This window comes from Onychostruthus taczanowskii, unplaced genomic scaffold (genome assembly GCF_017590055.1).
Source record: "Onychostruthus taczanowskii isolate IOZ18803 unplaced genomic scaffold, ASM1759005v1 scaffold15, whole genome shotgun sequence".
Classification (NCBI taxonomy): domain Eukaryota; kingdom Metazoa; phylum Chordata; class Aves; order Passeriformes; family Passeridae; genus Onychostruthus; species Onychostruthus taczanowskii.
In genome coordinates, this window is record NW_024498685.1 from 6,271,139 (window position 1) to 6,292,971 (window position 21,833).

Consider the following 21,833-nt stretch of genomic DNA (forward strand, 5'->3'; position numbering starts at 1 on the left):
CAATGGTGCCACTTTCCCATTCTGCCTTCGTTTTTCAAGGTAGTTCATACCAGAAGAAGGAGCAAGCCAGTTTAAAACTTTATGTTGAGGCTTAACACGTGGCTGACAGCAGTTACTCTGCTCTGAAGTACTCCATGCTGCTTTTATTTCTTTAGAAATTAGGGCAAGTTCCTGGTCTGTGGGTGCAGGAAAGGGGAACGGTGTTTGCAAAGATGGAATTGCCCACACCCAGTTCTGTGGTGTCATTGCCAAGCTTGCCAGAAGGGCAGAGTCTGCAGCAGGTCCAGCTCAGGGACCCAGCCTTTCCCAAAGGATGGTCAAGGCTTGACTTTGGGCAGTGGCATCCCACTGGAGCCTGTTTCCCAGGGGAGAAGGGCTGTGCAATTCCCCCTGGCACATGGGGGAAGCTGAAGCAGCCTGATCTGTGTGCATGCCTGTGTTTTGGGGTTAGTGTGACCTTGCTCTGTGACAACTGGAGGCAGGAAAAACAGGAGGAAAGGGGTAAAGCAGAAGTAAGACTCCTGCGTGTGCTGCTGAACAGCAAGCAATCCATGGTTGGAAAGATGGGGAAAACATCTTTTCCCTCTGTTTCTCTAGTGTTTTCTCTAATGTATTATTTGTCTGCACCTCCCTGTGCCCTCTAAGCTCTCATTTAAGAACATGGTAGTGGTTCTTTCACCTCTTACCAAAGGATCCCTCTTCTCTTGTTATTTCTTGGTCTGTGACTTCCTATTTTCAAGTCTCAAATCCATACTGATAATTTTGTATTCATTGTAGCATTTTGTTCTCCAGAGGACTCCCATTTTCTTTTCCTGCTATAAGAGACTGTAATCTTTGCTTTTAGAAGTATTTTGATGCATATCAGTGCATCCACTGTCCACAACAAATACCTATTTCTACTATTTTCCTCCCATTTTATTTTGAATGTGCATTTGTTTAACTGCTGCAGAGCAGAAGAAGGAATTCCCAAAGTCTGAATGTAGACCACAATAAAGAGTTGGTTTCACTTTAGATCAAGTAGCCTTGTCCCTCCCATATGTGAGTATCTTGACCCTGCAGCTCTTTCTGCTGATCCAAACTTTCATTTTAAAGTACCAATTATAGTTTGTTTATTAGGCTGTCTTTAGGCTTCTAAAATCAGGAAAACGGTTTGGAGGCAGGAGGAAGGATTTCTCTTCTCCTGATGTGCCTAATTTAGCCTTTTTGGCAAAGGTGAAGTTTTCTTTAGTTGAATATGCTGCACAGGGCCTAGTTCATAGTTCAAAGTCTATGGTTATGCTGAATTTAGGCTTTAGAAAGATATTCCTGACATGGTGATACATGCTGAAGTCATTATTAGAATTTTCTATGCCTTAAGTTTTGGTTCCAATTTTAGAAATTTTACTAATGGCCTGATTTTTCAGAATGTTCTAGTTGCCTGAATCAAATTCTTACCAAGTTTTAGTTCATAATTCAGAATCAGACACTTTAAAACCATAAACAAAGGTTGCAGCCCTTTCATTGAATTTCAGTTTCATCCTTAAAAAAAAACCCAAAACATAAGCCATCAAGTGAATTCACTGTACAGTGAAGCTCACATGTGCACTTGTCTGTGTTTGACAGCATCTTCTAAGATCATTCCATTCCTACTCTCACAGGCCAGAAGATACAGGAGAAAAGGGAAGCTGGGCTGTGGGAATGGCTCTGCACCTGTAATAAACCCAGGAGAAAATTCCTTGTCAGTTCCCCAGATCACTTATGATCACATTGATGAGCAAGAGGACAAAAAAGATGTGTCCTTCTACATTGATGAACCCAAAGGTAACTTACTTATGCTCAGTTTATCATTTTTTAAGAGACAAACTTACAAAGAGTTGATGTGATAAAGGGAAAGGTTCTATGAACAAACAATTCTAAGCTAATCAGTAAATCAAAATGCCTTCAACCAAGGATGGTTGCATAACAAAAGTAGGGGGACATGAATGAAAGACAGTCTTTAAATAGTGTGGTGTGAATATCAAAAGAGCTTTCCTTGCTCACTGTCAATTTGGATATAATGTTCATTCTTCTTTTTTGAGTTATTTCAGAGGTGGATGAAAAGCTTCCTCAGGTCTATCTCACCTTTTAACTTTACCTCCTTCTGAAAGAAGGAAAGAGAAACCAGGAAAAAAAATTCTACTTTTTTTACAGCCCCCTCTTAAATATAGTGCAAACAAATTGTGACAAGAAAAAACCAACTATTTTTATGCCCACATCAGCTAAGAGGTTTTGATAAGTGGGGTTTTTCTCTTGCTTCATTTAAAATACTGTGTTTATATAAGCAATGGTTGTATTTCAACATGGAAACTGTCTGAATTTCACTGCTGAGTTAACATGCTTGCATTGTTTGTAAAATCCTCTCTTTAAAATTAAATTTGCAATGGAAATATGAATGTTATAATGTGAAATATAAAATGGTATTGTTTACTATGAAAGAAAGTTTTCTGGAAAGCTGACTTTTCCTCTTTTGCATTTATTTTCTTTGTTGATGGGGTTGGGACTCTGTTCTAGATCTGCTACATCTTGAACTCATAATCTGAGTTCTGTTCCATACCCAGAGGCATTTCCAGTGCTTTTAGGGTTCTGGGAGAGGGCATGAAGTGTATGATATTTATAATCAAAGTTTCTGCTTTAACTCCCCATCTCATAACAGAATACTGTGTTCATTCTCAGCATGTTTACTGTGTTGGAGCAGCTTCCCTTGCTGACTGTGTGGCAGCGGATTTTGCTGAGTGTGTTTTTGGTGTTGTGATGTGATGGATAGAAGCAGCAAAGTGTTGAGCTCCTGGAGGCCATAGAGGTGCTGGGGACTGCTGGCTGCACTCAGGACTCTGCCAGTGTATGTTGGTTCACTAATGCTGTGTTCTCTCAATGATCATAGTTTATCTGAGCAAGGCTCTGTGCCATAGGAAAGAGAGTGATGAGCCAAGCCTGTATCTGTTTCTGCCTGACAGGAAAATGAAAGAATTTTCCCCACTTTTTCTGAAAATGTTTTCTCCTTGTACTTTCATTATAGCTGGTTGGATTTATTCTTATTCTGAGAGACAGCCATGCATATTATTCCCTTACTAATTAAATTTTATCTATTTTTCATTTTCTTTCATGTTTTGCCTTAGCCAGTGTCAGGGTTAAATCACACTCAATTTGATTTTCCTGATTCATTCCTTCTGTTGCAAAGCTTCCAGGAATGCAGCTGGCCAACTCAATTTCTCAATTGACTGAACATTCTTGACACCTCTCAAAAGTTTAAGCCTGATTTCTCTCAGTGAAGTTCTCCTTGCCAGAATTAATAGGCTTCTATTCCTGGGGAGTAGAAGTACTAGGCTTTAAGCCTGTAAATGGGGCTTTTTTTTCCCTCTCAAAAAAGCTGAAAGTAGAAAAGGCAGAGAGGATCATCATTCAAAAAAGGTAATTGAAAGGGGCCATGCCAGCTTCTATTTGAGTGTTGCTGTAGTGGAATATTTTATTAATTCCTAGTGGGGGCTGGATGTTTTGCAGATGATGGCAAACTGCAAGGTTGAATGCGATCACTTTTCTAGGCCTGACCTAGAGGAGCAGAGCTGCTGCTCTAAACCAGCTCTTTGCTGCTTTATACCAGCTCTTTGCTGCTTTATACCAGATCTTTGCTGTAGGATGACCTAAAATGCATGCCTGTCAATAACAGGCAACACAGTAACAGTCCCACTGATAAAATTCCTTGTTCTGGGCAGAAATAGATAGAAATGTATTTCAAGTATCCTTGTAAAAGGAGATATTTGCCTTAATTCAGCAATGGCATTATGTGAACACACCTTTTCTCCTGGAAATAGAATCTTCCTAATTGTTCATGTATCCACATCCACCCGTCTTACTCTTGGCTTGCTCAAACCTTGCTTAGGAGGCAGATCTTCCCAAGCTGGGCAAAAATGCTTTCCTTTATTTATATGGAGAAGGTTGGAGAAAAGGGAAAACTTTACAAAACAGAGATGATCAACATTAAGGTTTCGGAGAGGGTTCTGTGTATGTGGAATAAAAACCCCCATGTATTGGATACTGAAAGACCTTTGTTCACCAAAAATGGTAGAGTTTTGAAACAAAAACTTGATAATCTAAAAGAAAAATTACTGCTGACCTCCGCACTGTGTATGGGGCTTTGGGTGTGGGCTGATGAAAAATTATCTGTAGCATTCAGAATTTGTCCATCCTTACAGAAAGAGAAAGGCCAAAATTCTTCCACAATAATAGTTTCCTTGTTGAAAATCAAACCTCTTGAAATGAAGCTGTTTAGAAAGAAATTAATAAGGAACAACTAAAACAAACATAGAGATATAGGAAGTTCTATAAAATAAGTGTGATGCTGAGTCATAGAATAGCATTGCATGGAATGGGTTGGAAGGGACCTTAAGGATCAAAGAATCCTGGAATTATTTGGGTTGGAAGGAATCTTGAAGATCATTCAGTCTCATAGCCATGGGCAGGGACACCTTCCACTATCCCAGCTTGCTCCAAGCCCTGCCCAGCCTGGCCTTGAACACTTCTAGGGATGGGACAGCCACAGCCTCACCATCCTCACAGGGAAGAATTTCTTCCTGATATCTAATTTAGTTAAGTCCTCTTTTAGTTTCAATCCATTCTCCTTGTCCTATCACTGTTTGCTTGTGTGAAAAGTCCCTCTGCAGTGTTTTCACAAAGTCCCTTCAGGTGCTGGAAGGCTGCAGTGAGATCTCCCCAGAGCCTTCTCTTCTCCAGGCTGAGCACTCCCATCTCTCTCAGCCTGCCTGTAGACAGCAGAGGTGCTCCAGCCCTTGGAGCATCTTTGCGACCCTCCAGTGCAGTATTATTTTTTTTCATGGGTGCCTGTTGCTGCAGCTAAGGAGCTATTTCATAGCAGGGTGTATAATTTAATATTTTCATGTAGTGATTTAAAACCTTCTGTCATTTCATCCTTACCTGGGAATGTATCCTTAAGTATCCTCTGTATTCCTGAAATTAATCTTTACCTGGACTTTTGCCCATCCTGGTACCTACTTCTCTGCAGCAGGGTCTGTTTTCAGGATGACAAGACATGTGCAAGCCCTCTGACATCTTTAATGTTCCTGTGAGGTTTAAAAAAGTCACTCAAGTGTGAAGATTGTAGTTAATTAGAAGAGCAAGAGTGAGTGGCAGGTCACAGACACTGATCCATAGAGAAGGGAAACAGCATTTTGGTGTAACTGGAGTTTTCTAGGTGCATTTTGAGTTTTCTCTTTAAATATCAGCTGTTCACCACAATGCATCCTTCACAAAATGAACCAAATAGCTGTTTCATGGTGCTTTTTATTAGGGAGGAAAAAAAATAATAGAAATTTGAAAGTTTTTAGACCTTGAAGGTCAGCCTCCTGGGACAGCTCCAGCAGATGGAATGTATTAGTCTCTGTCAGCTGTTGTAGGTTGTATACACAACTCATTATTGTTAGATTTGTCAAAGTCACAAGACTCTCATAGTGATAAATCTCTGCTGGGCTAAAAATAAAATTCCCTGTTTATCACAGTACTTTTCTGTTTGATTTTTGGAGTTACTTGTGTGCTGATGTATGCACAGTTTAAAGCAAAACTGCACAAAAGCAAATTTTTACCAAGAGGGGGGAGGATACTTCAGTTTTCTCTGACCCCCTTACCTTTGTTGTCCCTCTCATTTAAAATGTGCAGCAGTGTTAACGTTGATTTATTCTGTCTGTAATGCCAGTTTGGATGCTGACATTCCAGCATTCACCTGTCTGGAAATGAGCTGGTTTTTCCCAGAGACTGGTTGCATTTCCCATTGGGAAAAGGGGCTGCTTTCCCTTACTGGTGTAGATGGATTACAGTCTGCAGTACATATAAAGAAGCAAACATCTTAAGTGAAGTGGATTCAGAGTCCAGTGCTGACAAGCTGAGAGAAAGGTGAGAAAAAACACGTGGCCAAAATTAACAGAATAAAGCAAACACCAAAGCTTTTGAGAGTCTGCATAACTGTCAGTAAGTCTGAAAATCATAAATATAAAGGCATGCACCAAATCAGCATGAGAAAGTATCCAGATACCAGGTTTCTGACAAATGTCATGCTCTTAAGAAGGTGGGTTTAGCAAATTGTGGTGGCTTTGCAGTGAGAATTTGTGGTCAGTGCAGAGCTGTTCAATGTCTCTTTTTTTCTGTCAGTTCAGGACTTGTACTGATGGTACTTACCCATGTGTGAGCATTGTGGAAACACCTCTCTACCCGAAAGTTTTCAGTCTTTACTGGTTCAGCCCTGGCTGCCCTGAGTGAGAACTTCCAGTGAATTCTGTGGTTTATCTCTCATGGCCAAAGTCGATGACAGGACGGGGGGTGGGGATGGGGCGAGGGGAGGTGCAGGAAGAGAACAACTAACTCTGCCAAACCCACTCTTATTTCTGATTAAATCTGGCAGCTTTTGAGGTTAAAAAATGTATTTTTGTTCTGCATTTATTCAACTCCCTGTTGTGCCTGGTTTAAGATCAGGGTTTGGATCACTGGTCACATCAGACTTGAGCAGGGACTTTGTACCAGATGTTCCCAGAGACCACAGCAGTGCTGTGTAGGGGAAGGTGTTTGCAGCTGCCTCAGGCTTTTTTAGACACTATCAGCACAGCAGTGGGGGGTGGGGGGGGGAATAATCATGAGTTGAAAAGTGAAAATATCTATGCATACCCCAGCACAGGTGTTTTGTTGGCAAAATGAGTATTTCAGGTAACTGTCAAAACATCAAAAATGTAGAAAATTGGAGAAGCAAATAAATTGTCTTGAGTCAACATATTGACTAATAAGGACACAGAAGCAGCTTCTTAAAGTGAGATTATAAATTGTCCTGATAAAGTGTAGAGTTTTTGGTAAGCTCTTTCAGGGTACTGATGCAGCCCTGATAATTTTTACTCTGGGATCCAGAGCATACATAGTCTTGCTGTGTGAGGCTCAGAGCAAGAGAAGGAAGGAAGCAAATCCAAGACCCTGTCACAGAAATCTACTCTTGATGACAAAGTCAGTTAGTGGGTTCCTCTTTTGATGTGTTTGAGGAATCAGCAGAATCTTCTCACTAAACGCAGGCCCTTGTAGGGTTTTCATGGCATCTGTATTGGAAGAACCTATTGACTTAGCTAGACTTGGAAAAAAAAAAAAAGAAATGAAATAAGGTTTTTCAAGAATGGAAAGTCAGAGTTAATAGATAAGGTATGGTAGAAAGTAGGTTAAGAATTATTATATTGTGTTCTGTATCAAAAAGGGTAAGCACACATTATAAAAGTAAGAACTAGAATTTAGTGCTAGAATAACTGAAATCTTCACCTAATTAGTCTAGATCTGATTGCTACAAAAGAGACTCAAATGCAATGGTTGGGTTTTTTCCCTTAACGATTAAAAAGCTGCAACTATAGTAAAAAAATCAATTAAAACTGTTAAACTTGCTTTTAAAATTCTGCCTGTTAGACTGGTGTTTATGCTCATTTAGTTCCTGGGTATAATTTGCTGCAGAAGGAAGAGGGGAAGTACACAATGACTTGTTGAAATCTCATGTCCTTAACAGGGAGGAATATGATGTTTGTGGTGACAGTTTCTCCTTTTTCTCCTGGGATCCACTTGAGGTCACTTACAAATGTTTCCTAACACCCTTTGACGTATTTCCTCCTTGCTGTGCAGCTCCAGGTTTCATCAGAATTTACCATCTTATGTTCCCTTTTATGTGTGTGAAATAGAACTTTGTTCTCTGTTACCCTTACAACCAGTTTTGTCCTGCTTCAGGACTGCTTTTCATTTTCACTGACCATTAGTGAATTGTTTATAGCTGTGGGGGTCTCCAGTGCTGAACCTGTGCCCCATCTCTTATCTCCTGCCTGTGCTCACACACTGCATCCTGTGTTTCCACTTCTCAAGGCCTCTGATATTCTGCCCAGCCTGTATTTCTGTAAACTCTGTCATTATTAGGTTGTAAATATCTCATCCTACTAAAATAACTACTGCAGATACGAAGCCGTGGTTGTGCAACACAAAGATAAACAGAAGTAAAACAAGATACAGACACCTGCTCAATTAGAGAAATTGCTGCCACAGCTAAATCAGGGTCAGGTCAGGGATGGTCTGGACACAGCAGCCAGAGAGGCCTCATCCCTCAGGTCCTGCAAATTTAACAGCAGTGCTAATCCAGCACAGAATGATTTGGGAGGCATGGGAGTTCTTTAGTGAACTCACATGAATATCCCAGTCTGTAACTGTTCCAAAACTTAGGAAAGATGAGAATGATTTGGGTAAATTATGAGCTTTTTCTCAATGGCCTAAGTTTGAGATAAAATCTTTGTAGAATAAAAGTTTGGCCCAGTTACCAACTGTGAAGTGTAAATACAATAATGGTGTCAGGAAAGGTTAATAATTTTTTCTGTCCCCTGAAAATTAACACTGCATGTGCTAAAATTGGCACTGCAAATTGTGTCACTTGCTGTTACTTGGAAAATGACTCAACGAGGGCCAAATAAAGTTAGAACATAAGAGAAAGGAGTGGAAAAGATGCACAGGTTAGGTGGGTTTATCTCTCTGGGCTTGCAAAGCAAACAGCTGAGGAGCCAGGGAGTGATCAGAAGGAGCCTGAGAGCTGCTAACAGCAGTGACAGGAGGCTGCTGAGATGCTGGATGATGATTTAAAATAGAAAATTTCTGTCCAGCTGGAACCACCTGCATTTGCTTTGCATTGCAGGGTAAAAGTAGATGATGTATGTAATCTCAATAGAGGTTATATATAAGGGTGTCTGAATACCTAAATCTCAACAGGCTGATGTGTAATTAGATGGCAGTGTAAATATTTAGCTCTAAACAGATATCTGGTCTAAATTGATTTTCTATGCAATAAGCGTTAATATATAATCCAAATAGAAGTGCAAGCTGACACGGTCTAAATAGATACATAAGTGTAAACACAGAAGTGTAAATTGAGATAAGACTGACTAGATATGAGATGCAGTTGTAAATTCAGATATATGTAAATGTGTCTGTGTCTAAATAGATTTAAGAGAAAATAGATCTAAGTGAAAATAGGTAACATACATGAAATATAGCTCTTCCCTGTGTTTAAGTAGCTGTGTGTGAAAATGTAAATGGCTCTGCTAGACAAGGGTATTAAAAAGAAAGAAAAGGGTGTTTTTAGAAAGGACCACCCTCTAAATATCTTTTTTGTGTCCCTCCCCTTTACTTCGGTTGCAGGGCTGGGGCTGTGGGCAGGAAAGGGGGAATGTGATTGCTTTGACCCCATTCCTGATGGGGGCAGCCCCAGGTGTGGCCAGTGAGGATGAGGCTGATGATGGGAATGGGACAGCCCCAGGTGTGAGGATGATGGGGATGATGGGACAGGTACAGCCCCAAGTGTGAGGATGATGATGGGAATGGGACAGGGACAGCCCAGGTGTGGCCAGTGAGAATGGGAATGAGGCAGCCCCAGGTGTGAAGATGAGGGTGATGATGATGGGACAGGTACAGCCCCAGGTGTGGCTGATGAGGAGATGGGAATGAGGCAGCCCCAGGTGTGAGGATGAGGGTGATGATGACGGGACAGGTACAGCCCCAGGTGTGGCTGATGAGGATGGGAATGGGGCAGCCCCAGTTGTGAGGATGAGGCGAATGATGGGAATGGGGCAGCCCTAGGTGTGAGGATGATGATGGGAATGGAACAGGGAGAGGCCCAGGTGTGCCCAGTGAGGACGAGGCAGGTCTTGCTGTGGGAAGAGGTTTTGGCTGCTGGTGGGCTCCTGGGCCCTGCTGCTGGTGAAGGGGAACCAGAGGCAGTCCCAGGATCTCTCCAGCCCCAGCATGAGGTGATCTCCCAGGAGTTTGGAGAAGCAGCTGTGTGCACCTGAATTTGGGGTTTTAGCATATCTCAAGAAAGACAAAGTGCCAAAGAGCCAGGCAGGAGAGGGGGGCAGAGCACCTGTGGAGGTGACTCAGGGTGTGGTGACAGATCCAGCTGAGGGCTCTATGAGGGGCTTAAGGGATGGTGGTTTTAATGAACATAAATATGTAAAGCAGTAAGTCAAGTGGGATATAAGCACTAAAGGTACTTGGGACAGGTAGAGTTACAATCTTTCCTCTGCCAGGAGCAGCCATGAGGATCTGGATTTCAAGAGTGGGCCCTGAGAAAGGATGATAATACCTTCCCTTGTGAAGGAAAGCACTGAGCCTCTGTCCATCAACAGCTTTCTCTCCTCTCACCTTTTGTGTGAGAACAATCCCCAGATATATTCAATTTTGGAACTTGGCTCCAAGGGAGGTAGGAATTCAAGAAGGAAAAATAAAACTAAAAAAAATAAACAAACAAGAAACCCCCCCCAAAAAACCACAAAAAGCAACCCCAACCAAACCAGTCAGTAGGAAGGTAATAAGTAACAGGGAACATGATTCAGTCATGAGCAATCATGTCAGATCAAGTGGGTTTTGTTTTTCCTCTGATGTGGCAATGTGCATTTTAAGTAGGAGATGAGCAGAAGACAATTTTAATACTGGTTTTAGTCACCTTTTCCTGTATCATCTGTGTGTGTCCATAAACTTAGGGCCTGGATTATAGCCTAGAGAGCTGGTTAAGGCTCCTGTACAGTGGATGAAAACTTGCTGGAATATGATACTTCACAAAACATTGACCAGAAGTTTGCTGTTGAAATGACAAATACATTTAGAGATATTTCTGCCTCGGGTGCTATTAAATAAACCCATCAGTGGTCCAGGCTGTGGATTAGAGAGGAATTTTTATTCAATATGCAGTTGGGACTGACCCAGAAGTGGCTGAGAGCACTCTGGAAGGCAGCCTGGGAGCCTTCCCAAGGGATGCTCCTGCAGTGTCTCCCCCTAATCCTGGATCAGAAATTCCCTGTGGTGATCTGTCCCCACATTTTGATATCCAGCAGCTGCTTGGCCTGATCTCCGGTCTGTTAACCAGCTGCTTATGGGATGTGATCCCACAGTGTGATAAAATGACTCCTGACTCGTGGTCCTGAGGGATGTGCTGGGCTCTAGGCAGCCAGGACAGCTTTGCTGCCCTTGTCCTGCCTGGGGTCAGGTGGCCCAAACCATTCTGGGAAGCAAGGACAGCCTTGGAGAGAGTAGGGAAAAAGGGAAATTAGGATTTGAGGTTTCCCTCTTCATGGAGGGTGGGAACCTTGCTTAAGACCGTGATTTTTCTAATTAGTGAACTTACTTTAATATTAAAAATTGTCCTGCAGCTTGTGCAGTAGGGAATGGGGGAACTAATATATAAATTAAGGTTGTCTGGAAAAAGTCTCTAGAACGTGCTCATAAAAGCACAGATAAGGATGTGCTACAGAGTTTGGATTTTTATCACTATGGCCACTTCAGAATTCCTTCTTTTTGCTCAGTTTGAGGGAGGTAGCAACAGTCTCACTCCAGTGTGAAAATGGAACATTGTGGTCTAAACTGCCAAAACCCAAACTTTGAACTGCAGTAATTTAATTTCAAACTGCAAGGCACATATCCATGCAATGCTGTGGATGAGAAAAGGGAAACAGGGAGAGGGGGGGAATCCCAACCAGCATTTGGACCAGTGTATGTAGCACACATACAACTTTATGCTGCGGGCTATGAGGCTCATTGCGGCTCCCTGGTGGCTCATGGAAGTGAAGGCATTTTTGAGCCAACATGGAGCCTTTCTACTGAATGTGAGAAGAAGGTACTTCTTAGTGGGAGTAAGAAATAAATTGGTTAAAAGTGAGGATCTAAGGTGATGACAAAGCTCCAACACATCTTGGTAGGCTCTGCTGGAATCCTTGCGTTGGTGTTGAGGCTGGATGTGCAGGGCTCATCCCGTGCTGAGGAGGGAGGGCTGAATTCCTGGATTCTGTTACTGATTCTCGGGGTGACCCCGGGCAGACAATTAACTCACTGTGCTTGGGTTGCATCATCTGTTCCATGAGTATAAGTCCTGTCTCTGTCACGGAGATTTTGTGAGTCCTAATTGTTTATGAAGTGTTTTTAGACTGACACAGCATTACAGAAGTGGAGAATGCAATTAGTCAATGCAGGATGAAACATGGGCCTGCACAGTTGTTTATCCTCAGCATAAACAAGGAGGAGTGGTAATCAGGAATGGCAACTTTTGCAAGAAAAGCTGATTTTTGCAGCAAATGTAGTGAATGCTCTGTGGGGAAAATATGTGATTTAATCTAAAACTTAAAGATACTTTTTAGCCAAAAATTTGGGTTTTTTTCTGATGGAAATGACAAAGCATTATTGTGGGAGACGAGGGTATTATGTCTAAAAAAATACGGCCTTTTAAACTGGATTTACTTGGATGGTGGAGTAGTACATACACTTTTACTACTCCTTAAAATATACTTTTCATCCAAGTGAATTAATGTCTTGAAAATCATGTATTTTGCTTATTTCTGTTGTATGTCAGCTGGGAATGCTGAAAAGATTCTATAATTAGAAGCAAAATAAACACTGGTTCTTTGGAGGGGGCTGTGTCCATATATAATAACCATTAGTTGAAAAATAAAGAAGAAAAGGCTGAGTGTTCCATTTATTTTGGTTTTGCTCCCTGTTGAAGTAGCCAGGTGTAGCCACTTCTAAGCAATTTACTTTGCTTGATGTGTTTCTTTACACAGCAAGCTCTTTGCAGTCACATACAGTGCTTGGGAAATAATTTGGATATTAGGTGTGCATGCTGTTCTTCCCAGATCTTCCCAACCACAACTCCATGGGAATATTTGCCTTGGAAAGAATTTGGAAGTTCTGTGCTTTGAAAATGCTTCCTTGCCCCGCTCAGCATAAATGGTGGGATGGAAAATCTGACCTGTCAGTTTGCTTAAGGACACACACACACACACGTCTTTATTTCAGTTTAATCCCATCAGGTGTGAAAAAAACTTCTGAATGGCTGAGGATAAATAGGAGACAAGGCTGAGAAGTAAAGCTTTGTGTCAACCTCTGTTCATGGTAAAAAGAAGTGTTTCTGCCCTGTTTGAAGTGAAGTGATGGGTCACAAAGGTGATACCAGTGTTGCATTGAGCCATGGCCTGGTTTAGTGACACCTCAATATTTCTTTAGTTCCACTTTGACTTTCTTCAGGAGACAGCAGTGTGTGCAGTGAGAGGGGCTATGGTTTAGGATTTACATCGCTATGGTATTTCAAAAGAATATTAGTTATATTTGTTTTTATTTTTAAGCTTCTTCCTTTTAATTTTTATCTGCATAAAACCTGGCAGACTGGAGGTGGAAAGAGTTTGTTGCTCTGGAGGCTGTTCACAGTCTCTGTTAATCATGAAAACTCAGGGAAAAAAGGTGCTGCACCCAATGTCTGCCAGCTAGAGTCACTCAGAACTGTAAGGGGTTTTTCATTACTATGGCAAAAAAGAAAAGCAGCTGCTTGTCATTTGCTTAACCTTGCTCGGGCTGAATTTAATCAGTAGAAAACATCTGGAACTGATTTCCCTTCAATTTTGGAGTGTCCTGTAATCTGCTGTGTACATACAACTGGTGCACCTTTAGCATTGGAATACTTGGCTAAATGATGTTTTGCAATATTGTTATCTTTTGGAAAGAGAAAAGGAAACAACAGTAATTTCCCAATGAGCAAATATTTGCAGTGTTCTGTATAGGTTGCATCGTTGGTTGATTTTGTGCAGCTGTTGTATGAAATCTATTGATCAGAGTTAATAAATTTCCAAGTGAGTAATACTGTTTATTTGTATTGATTATTATTGGGCCAAGTTCTGAGCTGTTTAGCATTGCTTGACTACAACTGATGAAACAATTTGACCTTGTTACTTTTTTGACAGAATGCAATGTTAAATTATGAGTAAATTTTGAGGCTGTGAAAAGCTTCAGCCGATTATCTGGGAGTGGTTTTGGTTAAAAGTCTGTCTTTCCTGCAGAATTGGGGTGTTGGACTTTTATAATTAGGTATTGATACCTGATTTTAGGTGACTTTTCTGTTAAATAAAACTCAGGACTGACTTGGATAGTTATACCTGATAAAATGGAAACCATTGTTAAAGAGCCACTTAGAGGGAGATACATGGAAAAATGGCATGCATTTAGACAATGTTTTGTGTTCACAATGCATTCCTTCTTTACTAGGGAAGTTGGAAAAACTCAGGTTTTTTTTTTTTTTTCAAATATAAATCATGTTCACTTGCAGGAGAACCTATATATTTTTAATAGAACCACTTTGGAAACCATGAGTGAGTAACTGTCTCTGGAAAAAGCTCTTTCTTCTTAGTGTTCTACTCAGAGAAATTTGCAGTGAGTATCCCAGGTGACTTGGCCATAATTTCTCTGGAAATTTCTCTGGGGTAAAGCCCATAGAAGTGGGGGAAGTTGATGAATTTCTGGGATACCCCTTCCTCTCTCCTTTAACTCCTTTATTATGGAGGTCTCCTACTTTTCCTTCCATGCTCATGTGAGTAAAACTCCTTTATGGCACCTCCTGTTTTGTATTATGGGAAGAATAGAGGTGTGATTAGTTCTACCAAACACAACAGAAAGTAGCCAGCTTGGGAATATAAAGCAGTGCTGATGGCTTTTAAAGCAGTGTATTATTTTAATTAGATTCTATTTTTGTCTTTTTCATCTGTAATAGTGATAATCCACCATAAAGGAAAAAAAGGCTCCTGGATTTTCTTTCTTTCATCCTTGCTGACGTGGACTTGCTTCTCCCTGTAAAAGGAGAATAATATTTTTTTCCCCTTTGGGTAAGGCGAATTATGAGAACATCTGTAATGCAATTCTGATAACTAATTCCTGGAATTCTGGCTCGCACACAGCCTTGTCCTGAATCTGCCTCATGAGTATGTAAACTGCAGCCATGGTCTGACCCTTTGGGTCTGTTTGTGTTCCTTTAACTCTTATACTGTGCTGAGCTCTCAGAACTTGATTCCAGTTGTAAAAAACCCAACAAACCTGAAGCAGCATAATGCCAGTGTTTGCTGCTGGTGGCTTTTTCATACTGTTTTTAATGGGGTGAATCAGACCGTGGCAATGGGATATCTAGAGCTGGTTGTACTAATCCAATTAAGATCCTTTAAGGTCAGGTTGACCTGGGTCTATCCAAGACTAACTTGTGTTGAATGAGCTGTCCTGGACCAAGGGCAGCCCTAGATAAAGCCTACAAGTTTCTCCTGCTGTTTATGTGAGGACCTCAGGTTGGCTCCTGTTCCTATAACCTTGTAAAAGAGAGAGGACAGAGAGTGTGCACTGGATTTTGGTGTATGCAGGGGTCCAGTAGCTGAAGGCTTTACAGGGATAAATTTGAAAATCCTGATGAGCAGAAAGCATGCAAAAAAATACACTCAAGCCTGCCTGGCCATGATAAAGTGTGTTAAATAGGGTCTTGTTGCTTTTCTGGTTTTGATTTTTTTCTCCTGAGGAAATGGGATCTCTGGAAGTTCTGTGGTTGCACTATTTCTAGTGAGGTAAAATCACATTGATTGATATCACAGTTAAGTCTGTTCACAGGTCAGATGAGCAAAGTCACTTTTAGCTAGATATCTACTTGGGTGAGGTCATGATGGCTTTTGTGGGGCTTCTGCCTGGTAAAGACCTTCAACTTTCATTATTTGCTGTCATCTTCTGAAGTCTCCTTAAATGAGTAAGGATGTTCTTTGCTAGATAAATTAATGCATTAGTGTCTGCCAATCTTGGATGTGAACTGGTTGAAGTGGAAAGAGCCTGAGCTGAAACACTTCCTGGACTTTTCTTATAATTAGAGAGCAAGGCAATTTAAGTTGGAGTCAGTTAAGGGGCTGTTTAAGTAGAAATTTCTAATAAAATAAATTTGAGAAAGTTTATTGCTTACTTTTTGATAGAGTTTAATTCAGAATAAGGCTTCTTAAGGAACTCTGATGCTGTCTTCTGCTTCCTCTTTCATTTCCACATCTCCCCTCTCAGCACTGAATGGGGTTTTAGTGTTGCCACTTCCTAGGGGTGCAGGTGACACATCCAGAGTCTTCCCTTTTCCTCCCTGCATTTCACTGCTGCTGTGCCTGAGCCAGGCAGTTTTTCTCTGCACGAGATGGAATTGTCAGAGATTTTTCCAATGTTTATCTTGTTAACTTCTCTGCCAGCTGTCTGGAGAAATTGTGCCGGGGGAGATAGGGCATCAAGGAGGAGATTCTGTGCCATGTAAGCAGTCCCCATCATCATCATCATCATAACCTTTGCAAAGCCAGAAATGGTCAGTGCTTTACACCCACCAAGTGTTCCAACCACCTGTAACTTCCAACCCATTTAAATCTGGCTCTCAGATGGGGAAAGAGCCTTATCCAAATCTGGATAAGGGAACACTAAAGCATTTATAGCAAAGGCAGCTCATAAAGGACCAGTTTAGGGGACATCTGGGAGGTGTCCCCAGTAGCAAAAATAGTGCTCAGAATAAGGAAATAATTGCACAGGAACATCAGTGGTAAGGAAGGGGGAGGTGGGGAATGAGGCATTGATTTCTCCCTATTGATCTGAAACCAAATCTTTCAAATCCTTGGGTGAAACTTTGTGCTGCCAAGGCCCTGAATGGCAGTGACAGTCTTGGCTCTCAGTGCTTTGGGGTTGTAATAGGAGTCTTTGCATTAACTTCCCCAGAGCAGTAATTTACCTCTTGGGCTGTGCCTTTGCTATTTCCAGAGCCTGTAACACCTTTCTCTGAGAGTTTATTTGAATGAAATTAATTTTGCTTAGGTCCTACCTTTCTAGGGCTGTGACATGCTGCTTCAATAATGTTGCATATTTTTTTTTTTTTTTGTCCCTGCAGCAATATTAAGAGTGTGGGAGGCCACTGCATGAATATTCCATTCACTGGGCAAGTGAGCATTCAGATCTGCACTAAATCAATGAAAACAAATTGTGATGTTTTCTGAATGCCATAGGAACAAATTTATTGTGTCAGAAGCCCCATCAAGGATCCTTGGATACCACCTCAGTCCTGGAAAGTGCAGCCCTTAGGAATTTCTGTGTGAAGCCAGCACTGTTTTTGTCCTGTCCCTGAGCATCTGCTCTTTACCTCAGCTGGAGACAAGGCAGTGCATGAAACAGTTCTTTGTCCTGGTCTGTTATTATCTGACATTAGGCCACCCCAGCTGGGGTTTTTTTCTGTCTCAGCAGTGGTACATACCCTCCTGGGATGGCTTGTACTCTGCATCTGGGTGGCCATGGAATCCTACTACCCCCTAAATACACCTACCAAAAAAAATAGATGCTCATCTGTAATGAATTATCATTTTGTCCACATTTAATAGATTAAGTGAAATGGTTATTTCAAGTCACTAATGAATGAATACTTGAGAAGTCTTAAATATTCATTTTGCTGGATAAAAAGAAGCTCAATCTTGAGCCATCTCTTATTTCAGAAACAAATGGATTTGTTGGCTTACTTAAAACAGCGACTTAATTTTCTGTGAGCTTTTACAATCTAAAAAGAAAAATATCCAAGTGCTCTAACAAAGTTATTCTAGAGAAACTTTTATTCCAGTTATGATATGATTGTAGTAGATATTATAGAACGCGATGGAGCTTGGAACTCACTGCTTGGATTCTCCACCCAAATTATGACACTGAGTGGTATCTAGATCTTTAATGCCACAGAAAGTGGAAGGGAATATTCTGCAAGGGTTTGCCTGCCAACAGATAGTAGAGCATCTTTGGTTGGTCAGTGACACAAAGCAGATTGTTCTAAAAACATTTGCAATTTCTGTCATCTTGGCAATGTGTCTGAAACAATTAATGTTGGATGTTGGTTAGAAAACTAATGGATTTGGATGGATGGAGTAGAAACCAAATGACACTTTTTTTTGTTGTTGTTGCTGTTGTTAAAATTAAAATGTTTGGTTGGAAATCAAGATGGTATCATGAATTTGGGTTTTCCCCTGATGGTTCTGTTAGGGTTCAGCATCTGTAGTGGCATGTTTCCATAAAAATAAGAATTATGAGTATGATAAATATAAAGATTAAGCACTAAGAATGAGAATTGGGCCATGTTATTTTCACACATGGCAAAGATGATTTTGTGTCTCAGTCCTCAGTAAAGTGGTTTAAAGAAGCTTGGACGGAACCAAAGCCTTATACTGGGGCTTATGGGGTAAAAAACCACATCTGTTGTAATTTGTACAGTATCTCCTTTCCCTGAAGATGTTGATCTCAGTCAAGTCACTCCTGAAATTCAGCATTCATCCAGATTTCTCTCTGGGACTGTCAGAATTACAGCCAGTCTGTGCTGCACTGACCTGTGTCCAGCAGTCTCAGCAGCAGTAGGACTTTTCTGCTTCCCAGGGCTTCCTTGCCCATCTCCTCAGCAGGAACATTCTGTGTCCCCTCAGGTGCACTCGGTGGGGACAGAGGGGCACTCACACTGACAAGGGCAGGGTTTGTTTGACAGTGAACTTCTCCACTCCCTTCCTGCAGGTCCCTGGGAGGAGGGAGAGAGGGGCTTTGTCTCCTAACATCTCTGTGGTTCTCACTGTCACAGAAGAGCCATGGCCTGCTGCCAGAGGTCACCCTCAGTCCCAAGAGCTGCAGGGCACAATCAAATGTATCTCCACAAGGTCATCAGTAAAGAGAGACTTTAGGTCTCTGACTGAGGGTGTGTTCTCCCTCAGGGTTGTTTTAAATATCACCATTCCTTTGTCATATATATTTTTAGATTACTATTGGAAGAGTAGAAGATGTAATTATTCTGGGTCTTCTCAGAATCTGAGTTTCAAAACACTTGAATTTTAATGGTAGCAGCAAAAGCTTAACAATTTCTTCAGACTGTTTTTCAAGTTCTTTAATTATAAATATTTTCTAATGGAAGTTCTGAATAAGCAGCCTGAGGAAGTTGGAATTAATAAAGGATACACATCCCAACTGAGCCCTGAAGTACAGAATTGAAGACCCCATGAATTTAATTTTAAATAAAATGTGATCGGTTAATTTGCAGCATTTGCAGGAAGATAACTTATTGTAAGGGAGGTTTGTGCTTATAAGATGTTTCAGTTTGAATTCTATGATCTGTAGATCTGTCAGTCAAAATTTTTATAGCATTGTGTACACATAATAATGGCTGCTTTGAATTATCTTTTTAACAGTTATAGCTTGGACTCTTACTCAAAGTACTGCCCTACCTAAAATATCCTCACATTCAAGATTTTAAAAATCAGTATTTGGAGCAAATATATTTTTACTAGCGAATACTCCCATAAAATGTTGTTTCTTTACACCTGGAATGTATGAAATAACAGCTGAAGCTTTAGTTAGGAATAGTTTTCATTTAGTGCAGTCAACAGCTGTGGATTATTTTGTTCAACTTGTTTTGAGCTTAAGGACAAACATGGAAATTATTTCCTCTACTATTAAGATCTACTTAATTTACAGATTTTTTTTCAGTGTGGAACAGGCAGGTTGGTAACAATATTGTGTGTATTGAATTCATGATTAACCCTAGTAAATAGAGAAATTGTTCTACAAGGATTCAGTTGTGGGAGGGCAAGAACTGCCTAAGACCAGCAAATAATTGTGGCATTTTTCATTGTAATTACAATTGGGTTTTGTGTTCTTGTGAGTCAAAACATTGACAACAATTCAGAAGATGTTTCTGTTTTTACTCTCACTGCAGTTTGTATGCTTTTACCATTAACAGTCATGAAAAATAAAAATGTTTTCAGACTGGTTTATTTTCTTTAATAGCCACACTAAAACTGTACTTCCTTGTTAAAATAAACACTTCTACTATAATGGCAGTTCTGAATCCCATAATGGAATGTAACTCTATATATTTATATTACATGATACATTCCCTATGCGTAATTCTAAGAGTTTGTATGTGTTAAGAGCTCTCCCTGCAGAGCTAACAAGCTGCCAAATTACATTTCTCTATTAATTGTTTCAGTTTAAGGTCAAGTTCTTCTTGTCCTTAAAAAAAAAAAAAAAAAGGGTGAGCAATGTAGAAGGATCACTTTGAAAGCTATTTTTGTCTTATTTTTCTTCACTGTTATTGCTGTACATTTGGTTCTTCAGAATAACTGAATGAACAGTCAAGTATTTTCAAGAGTTAAATGCATCTGTATTGGTGACTTGAATTTGGTCTTGGAGAGCTGATCTCTGACCATATTCACAAGGTGTAGATGGTATCTCCAGCTCAAAAACATGTTAAAAGTACTTGTGGGCACAAGGATCGTGTCAGATAAGAAAAAGAAACAGGCTATTCTTAAGAGAATAAAGAAACACTTGTCAAAATAGTTTGCTGTAGAATATTGAGAAACTTTGCTCTCTTGGCATCATTTGAATACAACTTGTTCAGTTAGATGCTTTCCCAAAGGTGTCCTGGTCACATCCCTCCTGGAGCAGCTATGGCAGCATTTGGGCCTCAGGAGATCATGAAGAGCAGCTCATTTCTGTGTTTTTCCTGCTGTCATAATCCTCCTGCTGCGGCCATGAGGCACAATTTAATAGCTATTAATTAATATATCTACAGTTTGATAGCTATTAATTAATATATTGTGGTAGTCACATACTCTTTGAACAGAGAGAGAGACATAATTCTCTCTCTCCCAGGATTTTTCCTGGGGAAGGCAGTGAGAAGCTCAGAGAGAGAAGAGAAAACAATTATCTCTATTTGCTGCTCCTGTTGTTAGGCACATGTGGAATGTGTTATGGAGATTATTCACTGAAAGGGATTTGTTAATTGGACTCTGCTGATGGTTATTTGGACTGATTGACCAATTGGAAAAAAACTGTGTCGTGACTGTCTAGTAAGGGTCACAGGTTTTTCTTTAGTGTAGTTTTAGTATGGAGTATAGTGTAGTATAGTATAATATAGTATAGCTTAATAAAGCAATTATTCAGCCTTCTGAAATCACTGGAGTCATTACACATTATTCTCTGGCTGAGGATTGTCCTGCATTGATAATATATGATAATATATCTACTGTGCAATTCACTCTGTGGGTGTCTCTGATGCTTCCCTTCCCCAGCCAAGGAGGAAAATGTGTTTTCTGGCCTCTTTGTCAGACCTTACCCACTCATACCCTCCACATCACCCCCACAGACTTGAAGGAGTTCGGAAATCCACTTTTTTTTGTGTATCTTTTGAAGAAAGAGCTTTCATTAAAAAAAAGGAACTACTTTTTTTCAGGAACAGAGCCCAGGAGAGAGGAAATGTTAAAATAAAGTTGATCCTGTATTTTAAGAGATGGGAGATTTCTGTGATTTGGGTTGAGAATGAGAAACTGCTGTAGGATTCAGTTCCTGGAAATCCACTTTTTTTGGTGTATCTTTTGAAGAAAGAACTTTCATAAAAAAAAAGGAACTACTTTTTTTCAGGAACAGAGCCCAGGAGAGAGGAAATGTTAAAATAAAGTTGATCCTGTATTTTAAGAGATGGGAGATTTCTGTGATTTGGGTTGAGAATGAGAAACTGCTGTAGGATTCAGTTCCAGGCTGCCTGTCTTCTTTGTTTTGAGGCCCTTCCAAGCCAAGCCATGATTTTGCCATGCATACTGGTCAAGAATTTGAATATTGACTGCATGGCTGTAGGTTGTATGTGATCCAACTGCCTGGATGCTTCTCCTTCTTAAAGGAGAAGGGATGGATTATGGCATTTCAGGAGCCAAAGGAACTCTTGCCAGCCACAGATCTTTTTCCATGCATATGGAAATGCCCTTAAAGCCTCTACTTCTTACAACAAAACTTTTGCCTGCCAACTTACTTAGCTGAACAGGCTAGAAGGTCCCAAATGCTTTGGATTGGAAAGGACCTTAAAGATCATCCAGTTCCAGCCCTGCCATGGGCAGGGACACCTTTGACTAGCCCAGGGTGCTCCAAGCCCCATCCCTTCTATTGAGAGTCAT

The 21,833-nt window shown here is 40.6% G+C and overlaps 1 protein-coding gene across 1 annotated transcript in view; it reads left to right on the forward strand.

Moving 5' to 3' along the window:
* LOC121332940 (potassium voltage-gated channel subfamily KQT member 1-like) overlaps positions 1–21,833 on the forward strand; it is a 416,905-nt gene that overhangs the window by 46,709 nt on the left and 348,363 nt on the right. Inside the window, exon 10 of the mRNA XM_041398878.1 lies at positions 1,638–1,800. Within this exon, the coding sequence (XP_041254812.1) occupies positions 1,638–1,800 (163 nt within the window). The remainder of the gene's footprint in view (positions 1–1,637; positions 1,801–21,833) is intronic.